The following is a 14449-nucleotide window of genomic DNA, read 5'->3' as shown; positions in this document are numbered from 1 at the left end:
CTGCTGGGCTTCGGCTGACCTCTTTCTCCCGGTCCTCCCCCCTTTCTGCTTCCTCCCCAGTGACGGGGGCGAGAAGGAGCCTCTGGCCGTTGTCGGCTCTCCGTACTGGATGGCCCCGGAGGTCCTGCGGGGGGAGCTGTACAACGAGAAGGTAAGACCGTAACGGGGGGGGGGGGGAAGGGGGCCCTTCTAGCCCCACAGCCTCTCCTTTCCTCACAGGGAGACCACAGGGCTGCTCTCTCAGGCACAGTCAGAATTGCAGAATTGGAGAGTTGCAAGGGACCATCGGGGTCATCTAGTCCAACCTCCTGCAACGCAGGAATCTTTTCCCCAACATGGGACTCAAACCCACGACTTGAGATTAAGAGTCTCAGACTCTACCATCTTCAGAGGATATGGAGCCATTGTGGCTAGTTGGACTATTGGGCAATATATCATCCAAAACCGGTTTGAAGCTGAAATTGTGATATCGGTTTCATAATTTTTGACCTAGCAATATTTTGTGAATCAGTGTGTGCGTTTGCTATGCAAAAACCACGATGCAGGAGAAACCATGAAGCCAGCTGGTGCCTCTGCATGGTCCCATCCTTATTCCAAACATTGTGGCATATCAGTATCTCATGATTAGGTAAATGGCGTTTCCATGCGCTCTGGTTTCCGTCACAGTGTCCTGTTGCGCCAGAAGCGGTTTATTCCTGCTGGCCACATGACCCGGAAAGCTGTCTGGGGACAAACGCCGGCTCCCTCGGCCTGAAAGCGAGATGAGCGCCGCAACCCCAGAGTCGCCTTTGACTGGACTTAACTGTCCAGGGGTCCTTTTATATCGTGACAACCAGGTATCGCCCAGGCCTAGTGGATGATGGCCAAGAATAGCCTCTTCCCTGCATCCAAGTTGGAGGCAGTCAGGACGTCTTTTGAGAGGGTGGTTCCTAGTTCATGGGCCGCGTGGAGGGAGGTCAGAACATAAGAAGAGGCTGCAGGATTGGGCCAAAGGCGGCCCCTCGAGTCCAGCCCCCTGCTCTCTCTCCTAGTGCCCAACTAGATCCCTCAATGGGAAACCAGCAGGCCAGACCCCAGGGCAACAGTGTCTCTTCCTGCGGTTTCCAGCCTCTGGTCTTCAGAAGCATCTCCGCCTCTGACCGTGGAGACAGAGTAGAGCCCTCCTGACTAGTAGCCCTCGAGAGCCCTCCTCCTCCTCCATGAGTTTGTCCGATCCTCTTTCCCAGCCAGAGAATTAAGGGGGGAAGTGGGGTGCACAGGGTCAGCGGGGAAGCTGACCAGGAGGGTGAGTGGGTGTGGGGAATGTGTGCCTGGACCACAAATAACAGGAGCTAAGGGGCACTGTGGTCTCAACCACTGAGCCTAGGGCTTGCCAATCAGAAGGTCAGCGGTTCGAATCCCCGCAATGACAGGGTGAGCTCCCGTTGCTCGGTCCCAGCTCCAGCCAACCTAGCAGTTCAAAAGCATGTCACAGTGCAAGTAGATAAATAGGTACCGCTCCGGGGGGAAGGTAAACGGCGTTTCCGTGCGCTGCTCTGGTTCGCCAGAAGCGGGTTAGTCCTGCTGGCCACATGACCCAGAAGCTGTACGCCGGCTCCCTCGGCCAGTAACGCGAGATGAGCTCCACAACCCCAGAGTCGTCTGCGACTGGACCTAACGGTCAGGGGTCCCTTTCCCTTTAAGGTGCTCTTCTTCTGTCCCCAGTTTCCCTCTGGGTCTGTGGGGGAGGGGCTGGAGCCTCTTTTTGCAGGGGGGTGTCTCCCCCTCCCCTTCCTGCCTCACTGCCCCCCTTCTCTCACCCCGCCAGGCTGATGTCTTTGCCTACGGCATCATCCTCTGTGAGACCATCGCCCGCCTGCCAGCCGACCCGGACTACCTGCCCCGCACTGAGGTGAGACCCTCCCTCCCTGTGGGGGCTGCTTCCCCCCCCCCCTTGCTCTGCTAGGCTCCTTTGGGCAAACAGCGGCGTTTCTTCTGGGCGCCGGTGTGTGTGTGTGTGTGTGTGTGTCTTCTGGAGGCGCTCCGAGACCCTCCTGGCCTCATGGGCACAAGACAAGGCTGGCACTTAGACTGAAAAGTCACCCTGCGCTGGGGACTCGAGAGGAGAGTGAAGTTCATGCTTACATATTTGGGTGGGTGTTCTGAATTAGCATGACTCCAAAGCAACCCAGGAGGTCTTGGGGTGCGAAGGCCGGGATGCAGACTTGGGGGAGCCTCCTGGGGAAAGGGGCGAAGGGGGCTGATCCACAATTGTAGAGTTGGGAAGGACCCCTGAGGGCCACAGCTGGCAAATGCCTGTACCAGGACCAGCCAGAATGACATAGAACAGGCATGTCCAGCAGGTAGATCGTGATCTACCAGTAGATCACTGGACGTCTGCGGTAGATCACTGGTAGATCATTGGGTCCCCCAAAGAAGCTGAACGACTGTGGCCCCCCTAAAAAAGCACAACATTTCACCTCCTCCCTGAAAAAACTCAACAACTTTGACCCGAACCTCCCAAAAACGGGCCTTCTTCATTCCTAAAAATAGCTCAACAACTTTGACCTGAACCCCAGAAAAGGGGGTAGATCACTGCCAGTTTTTAACTCCGTGAGTAGATCGCAGTCTCTTGGGAGTTGGCCACCCCTGACATAGAATAGTGAGGGGCTTTCAGGTCTGGAAGTGACTCAGATGGGAGAGAGGAAGAGGGGCTGGGAGGGAATGGCTTGGGGGTGGCAGACTTTGCGGGATTCCTCCCCTTCCCAGAAGCAGGTGCTGGAGATACTGGGTTCCACCAAGGCTTCTGGGCCAAGGAGGCAAGGCTGACCTCCCACCCCAGATACCCAGATCCGTCAAGGGCTCCTTGCCCAGCGGAGTGTAGGAAAAGGGTGGGAAACAGCCCTCTTTAGATTAGGGCACTTTGGCCTTCATCTTCAGCTGCTCAGCCTACTCAGAATGTGTCTTAATCCACAAATAAAACCTCAGAGCTCTGTGTGAATTTTCTCCCCCACCCTGACATCTGTTTCTCCTTCCACCAGATGCCGGGTGTGGTGCCTGCCATGTTCCTCTCTCTAGCTGAGCTGTTCAGCCGTGGGGAGGAATCATTGTTTGGGGCAGGCGGGGGGGGGGGGTCTCTTGGCTTTTTTTCTGCTCGCCTCCATATGTTCTGATGAGACCCAGTTTGGTGTTCCTGGCCAGATCTGTCCTCTCTTTCACAAATGCTCGTTTTTGCTGTCTTGGTTGCTCTGTTGAGGAAGGCTGGTTTTGTACAGACATCATAGGCAAAGAAACCGCAGAATCACAGAATCCTAGAAGGGATCTAGTTTCATGTTTGATCTTTTATTGTCTTTTAAATGTTTGTTGGGGGCCGCCCAGAGTGGCTGGGGAAACCCAGCCAGATGGGCGGGTATAAATAAATGATGATGATGATGATGATGATGATGATGATGAAGGCGATGAAGGTGCAACCCCCTGCAATGCTGGAATCAGAGCTAAGTAATCCCAGAGAGATGGCCACCTGACTACTGTTTTAAAACCTCTGATAAGGAAAATTCTGGGTTGAGAGACTACTCAACAGCCCAGCTCTTTGGGGTCCAAGTCCCCCCACTGGTCCATGCGGTCAGTAAAAGAAGGAAACCCCAGCCAAGCAATGTGGAGCAAAACAGTGGTCCATTTGGACCCTGATCTTTATTGCTACGCAACAGGTTCAAACAGCAGTAAGAACCCTGAACATGGGGCGACATTCACTTTAAAAAGTTTCCCACCATATCCCATATGACAGTTTGTACAGCATCATCGATACATCATTGCTACATCACTAAAACGTCAGAAGGGGGGGTACACAAGGTTAGCATAGACAGATATGTCAGGGCAAGACCCAAGTATGAGATTAGCACAGGCAAACACCACCCAAAGTACAATGGACCTTCCTTTGCATGTCTGGACCCCGAGGCAGGTCTGGTGATGAGATTTGGCTTCTCTTGGCTAGCAGTCAGTTTAGCATTTGTCACCCCTGGGCACTTCCCTGGGTGGGGTGTGTGTACATGTCTTCACTCTTGGGGAGGTAGCAGGGAAAACAGGCCTTTTCCAAGGGCAAAATAGCGTTGGAATGGAGGAAACTGGCCAAGGGGTTGGTTTTATATGATTTTTAAAGCTAGGTATCTTCCCTGAGCTGTCAAGTCGAAAGCATACATTCAGGCATAATATTTGTAACATTTCACAACTTTAAAGATGTGCCCCCCCCCCGTAATTTCTGTAACAGCCCGAAGGAGAGCTCACTGCCTTGCAAGAGAGCCCATTCCACCATCAAACACCTCTGACTGTCAGAAAGTTATTCCTAATGAATTCAATTCTGCCCTCCTAACCCCACAGAAGAAGTTTCTCTGCAGGCATTCCCATCCCAGCCTCTGTAGCGCCAATGCATCCCTTCCTGGCTCCCTCCCAGGAGATTTGGGGAGGCCCTTAATTACGCCTATTACCTGTGCAGGTGAGGAAGGAGGCGATAATTGGCCCTCCTCCTCTGTCCCCTGAGGAATGTTGGTCTCCCAGCTCACCTGGGATGCTTGGGATAACCTGTTCATGCAAACCGAGAGAGCTTTCTCTCCGGGAAAATGCAGATATCTCCCCGGGGAAAGGCAGGTATCTGGAGCCCAGGCAGGGACTTTCCCAGCACCTCGTGCCTTCCAGCCGCTTCCGACTACAACTCCCATCAGCCTCTGTGCTGTCATGTGACCAGGCTGGGGCGGGTGGGAGGCTGAATCCAAGACCTGTTGCGGTTGTGGGGCACCAGGGGTCATCTCTCCTTGCTGCCCTCCCTGTGGGATTCATAGCACAGGAATTTTGCAGAAAGCATCTCTGGGGAGGTTTGGTCCTCAGAGGGTGAGGGGAGAGCAGAGGGTCCTTTGAGAAGCAGGACTTGATTTCGGTGACAGATGACGCCCGATATCAGTTTCCAGGGCCCGTATAATTTGGATATTTTTGGAACAACTGAGGCCCAAACTAGACATTATGTTAAACGTCATCGTTTGGCATCATGGGACATATTTATTTTTTAAAACGACATTGAGCAGTATATTGTAGGGGATGTGTCAGAAATGAGGACCAATGATGAGGACAGCTTCCCCCTGCAGTTGTTGATCTCTCTGCCTGATCCTATGAAATCCCCCTGCCCCCCCCCCCCACTGCTCTTTGAACCTGGAGGGGAGTTTCCACTTTTTCCTCCCTTCCAGATGCAGCAGCTGCAGTGGGGGGGGGCAGGGCTTTTTTGCACATCTCCAGGATTCCCCTGGAGGAGAGCTGTGCCACTCACTGCCTTGTCTCTTTCCAACAGAGAGGTTTTTTTTGGGGGGGGGGGTGGTATCGGGGGGGGGCACTCAGTTGCTGACTGCAGTTGAGCAGTTCACTTTAAGGAAGAAGGAGAAAAGGTCTCTATTAAGGAAAAAATCCGGGGTGAGAGACTACTCAACAGCCCAGCTCCCAGAGTGCAAGAAGGAAGTTCCAGCCAAGTAATTTGGAGCAAAACAGCGCTCAGTAGACTTAGATCCTTTATTGTTGTGCAACAGGTCTCCCCAGGAGTAAGAACCTTGAGCGTGGGGTGACCTCCTCTTTTAAAACTTCTCTTCCCCCCAGAATACACTTTGAGGAGCATCACTGATACATCATCTCTGCATCACCTGCATGTACACAAGTTCAACATGAGGCCACTTTATCAGACACCTTTCCCAGCACCTCTTAAGTCCCCATCACCGAAAGAACAATAATACTCTTGACATCTCCTTGCCTTCTCCGGAGATGGGCTTTCAGAACACCTGACTTGTTCAGCTGCCTCTGCAGATGTCTGTGGTTGCCCCCCTGGTCACTCTCTGGGTGGGGGGCCGTGGATGTGCTCTCACACTTGGGGAATTTTGGCGGGATGCCCTATTCCTGCTGCCTATATGACTTCCTGCTTCTTGGTTCATGGAGGGAGGTGGAGCCCAAATTCTCCTTTCTTTAAGGGTTAAAATGGCCTTGGAATGAGGAGAGTATGGACTTTGTACAAATATGGAAAGCTAGGTATCTTCCCTGAGCTGTCAAGTCGAAAGGATACATTCAGGCATAGCGTTTGTAACATTGCAACAACTTTAAAGATGTGCCCCCCCTGTCATTTCCATGACAGTCTTGGTGGGAGAATTCTGCCCCTGCCGTGTGTCCCATCAAGCGCCCCCAAGTCCCTCCCTCCTGCATTTCACAGAAAGAAAACCTGGGCCAGGGAAGCCCAGAGGCCCCACCCTTTGCCCTTGGGGCTTCCTGGGAGTTGAGCCAGGAGCTTCTCTGCCCAGAATTGAGCCACGGCCCTCTCTCTCCTAATAATAGGTTGCCACACAAGGCAGCGTCTGGGTTGGGCGTTTCCGGAATGACTCCTCCGGAACCCAGAACCTCTCCTGGTGGAGAAGAGTTTCTGCCTGGCCGTGCTGGGCAAGGGGAAGGGGCTTGGGGAGGAAGCCATTGCTGTGGTAGCCCCCTCCCCACCTCTCATTCCACAGCAGCCTTGACTTCCAGGTGAAGAAGGCAGGAGGGCCACACAGAGACCCTCTGGGCTTTCTGCAAGACTTCTCCTCCTTTTTGCTTCCTGAAATCCGTTCTGATTCAGCAGATAAAATATCTCGGAGAGAATTCGACAGGATGTGTTGCTAGTGGTCGAGAATGGTCCCGATCCAAGGATCCCCAGGGGTGCGACTCCAGATGGGGGAGACGTCAGGCATCATCCGGGCATCTTCACTAGGTTGCAAGTGGCTGAGAGCTGGGTGCAAAAAGGAGCCTGGTGGATTTTGGACTCTGGCCAGTGCCCACCTAGTCCAGGACCCTGTTCTATCAGTAGGCAGCCAGGTGCCTCTCGGGGCAACCCCCAAGCAGGATCCAAGCACAAAATCCCTCTCCCCAGCCAGATGGGTGGGGTTTCACCAGCCACTCTGGGCAGCTCCCAACGAAGCTGCTGCTCAGAAATATGCAAACACAGGCTATGCATGTATTATACAAACATTTCCTCCATCAGGGGAGACGATGAGGTGCGCTCCTGATGTTGTGGGGCTCCAGCTCCCCTTGACCCTGACCACTGGCCATGCTGGCCAGGGCTGATGGGAACTAGAGTCAATAATAATAATAATAATAATAATAATAATAATAATAAATAATAATAAGTTACAGGTAGGTAGCCGTGTTGGTCTGCCGTAGTTGAAACAAAATGAAAAAAAAAATCCAGTAGCACCTTGGAGACCAACTAAGTTTGTTATTGGTATGAGCTTTCGTGTGCATGCACACTTCTTCAGATACATGGAATAGAAGTCTTAGAGACTTAGTTGGTGGAATTTGCTGCCAAGGAGTGTGGTGGAGTCTCCTTCTTTGGAGGTCTTGAAGCGGAGGCTTGACAGCCATCTGTCAGGAATGCTTTGATGGTGTTTCCTGCTTGGCAGGGGGTTGGACTGGATGGCCCTTGGGGTCTCTTCCAACTCCATGATTCTATGATTCTATCATTAAGTCTGTCTTGTCATCTAATTTTAGCGTGTCAGGCCCCCCACTCTCGATGATTGTTTGAATGTTGGTTGTGTACGGCATTGTGCAGATAATACTCCGTCCCCAGTACTGCCCCATCACCCCAGACAGATGCCTGCTCCGTGAGATAATGGTTGCCGTCCTTCCGCCTCCGGAGAATGTCAGATGTGTGTGTGGGGGGGAGGGAGCCTCTGCCAGGCTGAGCGCTTCCCCTTTGGGAGTGGGTCATGGAGAGAGCGGCTAGTCCACCCTCTGGCCCTGCGGAGAAGGCCCTGCTTGCCACCTCGTGGCCGGGAGCTGCGTTGCACAGATCTCTCTCTCGGCGAGGGAGGGGCCTGCAATGGCTGCTCTACACAGGATGAGCACAGAGCCTGCTGGATGCGGCCGCTGGGCCCTGCACACATTTGAAATTCAAGTCGTTTCCTTCCCTCACTAAATCTTGTGATCCTTCCACCATCCTGCCCCCTTAGCTCAGCTTCTCCAAATGCGTTTCATGTTTGGGTCAAGCAAAGAGGGTGGATGAAGGGGGGCCGCGACTCATGGGGCTGCCCTCTGGCTCTCGGGCAGTGGGGGCAAACCTTTTAGAGATCGAGTGCCCAAACTGCAACCCAAAACCCACTTATTTTTCGCAAAGTGCCAACATGGCAATTTACCATATTTTTCTGTGTTGTTCAGCTTTTTTTGGGGTGGCCCAAAATTGTTGAGCTTTTTTTGGGGGGGGAATGCACAGCTCTTTTTTGGGAGAAATGCAGAAAATAACTAACACCCCCAAAAATCGCATAAGCCCAGCAAACATGCGTCTCCAACTCACCAACAGCAGACCGGCAGCTGGTTGGCGGCTGTGGAACGCCACCCAACGAGCGGTCTACAGAACATTTCCTGCTTGCAGCTCTGTGGTGGGGGGCGCACAACCCCCCCCCCATGCAGCAGCGGGTGGAGCGTACTCTAAGGAGCGTTTCCCACCCGCACTGGCGTGGGGGGAGCGGCTGGCCACTTTGCATGCTGGGGCAAGGAAGGTCATAAGGACACAAGAAGAGACGGCTGGATCAGGCCAAGGACCCACCTAGTCCAGCCTCCTGTTCCCACAACGACTAAACAAATGCCTGTGTGAAACCAGCAAGCAGGATTCGAACCCAAGAGCCCTCTTCTCCCCTCCTGCAGTTTCCAGGGACTGGTGCACAAACACATTGCTGCCTCCGTCTGCAGAGGCCGAGCCCAGCGCTCCCAGCTTTCTCCTCCTCCATGAATTTGTCTAGTCCTCTTTTCAAAGCCATCCAGGTTGGTGGCCACCACTGCTTCCAGTGGGAGTGAGTTCCAGAGTTTATGTGCTGGCTAAAGAAAGACTTTCTTTTCTCTGTTCAGCTTCCTTTTTCAGACGAGGCGTTCAGAACCGGGATGTGGCTGCACCCTGGATTTGTATAACGGCAGTGTGACATGAGCAGTCTTCTTTCCAGTTCTTTTCCTAGCGATCCCTAGCATGGATTTAGCCATTTTCTGCAATTTAATCTTTACTGGTTTTAAATATTGGGAATTGGCAAGCTGGGCCACTCACCCCCGTCTCCCTTCTTCCCTGCAGGACTTTGGGCTGGACGTGGCCGCTTTCTGCAACCTGGTGGGAGCCGACTGCCCTCCAGCATTCCTCCAGCTGGCCTTCCACTGCTGCAGCGTAAGGGAAACCCCCCCCCATTACACCCCCCCCCAGACCTGAATGAGCCTTCAGGCTGCCAGACCCACCTGCAAGAAGGGAGCCTCTTTGGCCCCCCCGGCTCTATAGGCCTGCGAGAGAAGCAGCCCTGGATGGGTGTGGTGGTTTTGTAGGGGCTGGAGGGGGCAAATCCTGAGGAATACAGAGCCCCAGCCCCAGCCATGACCACGAATGCACATTGCTGGCCTTGAGAGGAGCAGCAGCTTTTGGGTTCAATTTAAAGGAAGCTTTACGGCCTTCTTCCCTCCCTTGAGAGGAGTCCGGGGAGCCCTGGCTGCCTCCTCCTGGGGTTTCCAGCAACTGCGATTCAGAAGTACTGCTGCCTCCATCTCTGGAGGCAGAGCAAAGCCATCCTGGCTAGTAGCTCCTGAGAGCCCTCTGCTTCATGAATTTGTCTGATCTATTCTAGCCTCCTGTGGCAGGGAGTTCCACAGTTTAGCTACATGTTGCCCAAAGAACTACCGTATTTGTTCTTGTATAAGACGATGCTTTTTGCTAAAAGGGGGGGGGGATTGGGTGTCATCTTATATACGGATAGAGGATGCAGAGAGGGGACGTGCGATTAATGGCAGCAGCAAGCAGGAGATTGGCAGCGGCAATTGGGCAGCTGTTTGGCGGCTGTGGGCAGGCAATTGGCAGCTGCGGCAAGTGGGCTGTTGGTGGTGACGAGCGGGCAGAAAATTGGTGGCTGCGGCGAGGTGTGCAATTGGCAGTGGCTGTGGCAAGCGATGGGCAGTGGTGGGCAGGCGGGTGAGCGGTTGGCGGAAGTGACCTCTCCCATGCCAGCAAAAAGCTGAACAACTTACCATATTTTTCGCTCCATAAGACACACTTTTTTCCTCCTAAAAAGTAAGGCAAAATATCTGTGCGTCTTATGGAGCGAATGGTGGTCCCTGGAGCTGAATTGCCCAGGGGCCAAAAGAGGATCATGCTTTCTATTTTACAAAAAGAAAAGGGGGTGTTGAAAGGACCCCGCTCAGCAGCTGATCAGCAAGAGATCGGGAGAGAGATAAGAGTCCCTGCTCCCTTTCAGCCCCGCCCTCCTTTGTTGAATGTGCTGCAGGGAGAGGTTGTTTGTTTCCACAGCAACATGGGACTGGCTGATTAGATTATCTGTCTTGGAAACTGTAGAAAAGGCTCCCTTTCCTTTAGAAGCTGCAGAAATGTGAGTTGAACCCCATAAAAATGGGAGTTTTCCTCTTTGCTTTTCCCCCTTTGGAAAAGGAGCTGCAAAACTTTTAGCTGATCCTCAAAAAAACAGGGCTTTTAGAGGAGGAAAACCAGAAAAACATTTTTTTTCTTGTTTCCTCCTCTAAAAATAAGGTGCGCCCTATGGTCCGGTGTGCCCTATGGAGCGAAAAATACGGTAATTTCGGGTTAAAAGAAACAGGGGTCATCTTATACACGGAAAAATACAGTACTTCCCTTTAGGAGGGACTGAAGTCTGTGAGAACTGCGTCCCATGCTCAGAAATCCGTCCTGCTCCCAGTCTTGGTGGGTCTGGGTCTCCAAGGAGAAGGCAGTCCCGCCCCCCGCTTTCTGTCCCATAGACCCCCCTGGTTCCTGGGGAGGCAGCAGCCCAGCAAGACCCACCTCAGCAAGGGAGCCCCCTCCCCACAGACGGGGGGTGGTGGGGTGGTGTCTGCTACTGAGCCAGGTGCCTTCTCCCCCCCCGCACCCCAGATGGAGCCCACCTCGAGGCCCTCCTTCCTGGAGATCACGCAGCGCCTGGAGGGCATCTTGAAGCAGCAGCTGGCAGCCAGAGATGCCAACGCCGCCCTGCAGAGCGACAGGACCAGCACCCCGAGGAGCCCGGCACTCTCCTTCCGCGGTACCCTTCCCAGTTTGGCTTTCGATTCCTGCGTCTCGGGGGGTTGGACTAGATGACCCCTGGGGTCCTTTTCAGCTCTGCAATTCTACAGTTCTAAGGGCACAGCCTGTTTGGGGCAAAGGCACTGGACTCTAAACAACAGCTTGAAAAAGATTCCTTTTAACCAGCCTTCTGCCAACTGCCTTGTCTTGAAAGGGGGAATTTTTTATTTTTTGTAAATTAGTATTCTGTTTATTTATTCCATTCCTACATCACCTTTCCCTCCAAGGAGCTCATGGTGGCTTGAGAAGTAAGTTGGGCTAAGATCCAGGGACTGCCTGCCAAGGTCACCTGGTGAGCTTCATAGCTGAGTGGGGATTTGAACCCTGGGCTCTCCCAGCTCCTAGTCCAGCACTCTAACCACTGGGCAACACTGTAGTGTTGTGGTAGCGCCACGCCTGCTCCACAGGACTCTGGCCCTCCCGAGTGATGTGGGCCCAAGCCCCGGCCTTCACTTGGCCATAGAATCATAGAACGGTAGAAGGGAACCCCAAAGTCATCTAGTCATCGTGCTTTGAGGGCTGCCTCTGGCCGACCCCCTGACCGCCCTCACCCCCTTTCTCCCTCTGTTCCAGACAAAGCCGCCCAGGACCCCCTGCTCCCCGCCATGCCGCCCAGCCTGCTGGACCAGCCGCCCGTGCCCCCGGACCAGCGCCTCTCGCGCAGCCAGTCGGACATGCTGCCGCCCAGGGCGCCCCCCGCCCCTCAGGACACCCCGCAGCGGGTCAACCCCTTCTCCCAGCGCCACGACCTCCAGGGCGGCCGCATCAAGCTCTTCGACACGCCCAGCAAGTCGCTGATCTCCCTGACCTTTGACCTGCCGCCCCCCTCGCCCTTCCCGCCGGGCACGCCCATCACCCCGGAGCCAGCCGTGGAGGCGCACTGTGACTTCTCCGGGGAGCCGGCCGCCCTGGCCCGCAGGTGCCGCTCACTGCCCGCCTCCCCAGAGATGCCCCGCCGGGGGGGTCCTCGTCCCCCCCAGCCCCTCCTGTCCCTGGACTGCAGCAGCCTGGAGCGCCCCCTCCGATCCCCTCCCGGCGAGCTCATGGACACCAGCCCCGACAGCCCCCCCAGCGCCCTCCCTGCGGAGCCAGCCACCCCCTTGGTGCCCTCGGTGGCCAACGGCAGCTTCATCCGCACGGCGGTCTCTGGGGTGCAGCCGTGGCCCTCCAACGGGCTGCTCTTGAACAACAACAGCAAGCACCCCAGCTGGGGAGGGGGCTTCTCGGAGCTGAGCGTGCCCCCGCCCGGCTCAGGGCCTGCGCTGGAGCGCGCGGGGTCGGCCCTGGCCCTGAGCGCCCCGGGCGGAGGGGGCAGTGTTGGGGTGCTGGAGCAGGAGGAGGTGCTGAGCTGCCCCGCCTGCTGCCTGGGGCCCTTTGGCTTCAGCTTGGCCTCCGTCTGCCACCGGCCCCCCGCTAGCGCCCCCGGCTACCAGAACCTCAACTGCGAAGCCAAGAGCCTGCTGGGCCCGGTTCTGGCAGAGCCCAGCCTCAAGCTGCCCGAAGCACAGTCCTAAGGCTGGCAGCGGAAGGCGGGACACCGAGGGGACCCCCCAAGCCTGCTGGGGCGAAACAGGGGCTGCGGACCCACAACGGACCCTTCGGGCGGCCTCAGGGTGCCGCGGCGCGTTGGAGGTGGCGGCTGTTGCCAGCGCTCGGCCGGCTCTCAGGGCCTGGCGAAGCGGAGGAGCCTGTGGGGTGGCCGTGCCAGGGCCACTTTTTTTGGGGGGGGGTGGGAGGTTAAGATTCCACCCTGTGGCCTTTTGTAGCAAAGGGGCTTCCCGGTGCCTGGAAACCCCCCTCCCCAGCCCTGGCAGGTGCTGTGGGAAGGAGGGGGGGTCCCTTCCCATGAGCCAGGTGGAAGTGCAATAATGTGGCCGCCCCACGGACCCCGTGTGGTTGGACTGGGGAGGGGGGCCACACACCAGGATCCGAGAGACCCCAAGGTTTCTTTCTGGGCGGGGGGCTTCGCCCACACCAGTGCAGTGCCTCCCTCTGCAAACCCAGGCCTGGTGAGATGACCTGGTGTGGGCTGGAGATAGTGGCCTGGGGACCAGGGGGGCTTGCCCCCCATAATACTTGCCTTGCTTGTTTGTGGGGGACGACAGAGGAGAAAGAGACTCTAAGGACTGGAGGGAGGGGTCAGGAGACAGAAATGGGGGGGCAGGAAAGTGTTAGGGCGCCTGCATGCTTGTGTGCGTGTCACATTTGGGGACTAGGAAACTGGGAGACACAAGTTTGGATCTGCAATGTTGGTGGGGGGGCTCAGCCTCCTCCCTGGGTGCTCCTGAGCTGTATGAGTGTTGGAGGGGGCGGGGGGGGGGGAGTTGGAGGTGGAAACTAGCTTCTGTTCCCAGCACTCCTCTCCGGCCCATGTGCAATAATGCTGAGCACTGATTTCTGGCTGCATCTTGCCTCCCCCTCCCTGCGCGAGGCTCAGCGTCCCCCCACCCTCCAGCCCCCCTATACTCTGTGCCCTGGTGGGATGCAGCTGCATTTTGAATAACGACAAGTGCTGCTTTATGTATTCAGCTTATTTAAAGTGTTGGAGAAATAAAACATGATGACGGTTGAAATGGCCTGGTTTTTGCCCAAAGCGTCCTGGGATCTCAGATCTGGCCGGCCGGGGAGGGGGGGGCGGCTTCAGCAGGGGGCAGGTCTTAGCTTGGTCTGCATCTTCTTCTTTAGCTTTAGAGAGAAGGCGAGGAGGAAGGAGCAGCGTGGCCTGGAGAGAGAGAGAGAGAGAGAGTTTCCCTCCCTCTTTCCTAACACTGGACACGCAGTGAAGCTGGAGGTTGGAAGCTCCAGGACAGGCAAAAGAAAGCCCTTCTTCATGCAGCTCAGAGTTCAACTGTGGAACTCCCTCCCACAGGAGGCAGGGTTGGCCAGGTGTGACCAAGCTGGTCCAGTGTCCCGATGTCAAGGCCTGTGTTGAGATTAGGGCTGTTCAAGGAATTTTGCTGCCGGTGGATGAGATGGCGCCTCATTCCATGCCCAAGATCTGGATTGGACTTCGGTGTTTCCTGTGGGGCCACATCCATTCCTGCACCTGACGGCAGCATGCGAAGAGGCTCGGGGCAGGCGGGTCACCCAGGCCGGCCCACTCCAGACACACCCACCCATCCGCAGCCCAAGGTGGCTGCCTCTCTCGGCCTTGCAAACGTGGTGGTGATGCTGCCAAGGAGATGCCCCTCCCCATGTGGACAGGTGAGCTTGTTGGGAATCTCAGGTGAGATCCCCACATGGTGGAAGTTGCTCTCAGTGCCAGTCATCATGCAGAGGCCAAGAGAGTTTCAGATAGTTTACTGTTGCGGAAGATAAGGCTCAGTCAAACAGGTAAGTAGCCGTGTTGGTCTGCCGTAGTCA

The 14449-nt window shown here is 55.5% G+C and overlaps 1 protein-coding gene across 1 annotated transcript in view; it reads left to right on the top strand.

The window, feature by feature from the left end:
• TESK1 (testis associated actin remodelling kinase 1) overlaps positions 1–13654 on the top strand; it is a 30491-nt gene extending 16837 nt beyond the window's left edge. Inside the window, exons 6-10 of the mRNA XM_033164433.1 lie at positions 61–151; positions 1808–1891; positions 9086–9175; positions 10898–11045; positions 11660–13654. Coding sequence (XP_033020324.1) covers positions 61–151; positions 1808–1891; positions 9086–9175; positions 10898–11045; positions 11660–12600 — 1354 coding nt within the window. The 3' untranslated portion in view covers positions 12601–13654. The remainder of the gene's footprint in view (positions 1–60; positions 152–1807; positions 1892–9085; positions 9176–10897; positions 11046–11659) is intronic.
• Positions 13655–14449: the final 795 nt, after the last annotated feature.

This window comes from Lacerta agilis, chromosome 11, assembly GCF_009819535.1.
Source record: "Lacerta agilis isolate rLacAgi1 chromosome 11, rLacAgi1.pri, whole genome shotgun sequence".
Classification (NCBI taxonomy): domain Eukaryota; kingdom Metazoa; phylum Chordata; class Lepidosauria; order Squamata; family Lacertidae; genus Lacerta; species Lacerta agilis.
Note: the sequence above shows the minus strand (reverse complement) of the source record. Positions and strands in the feature narration are given on the sequence as shown.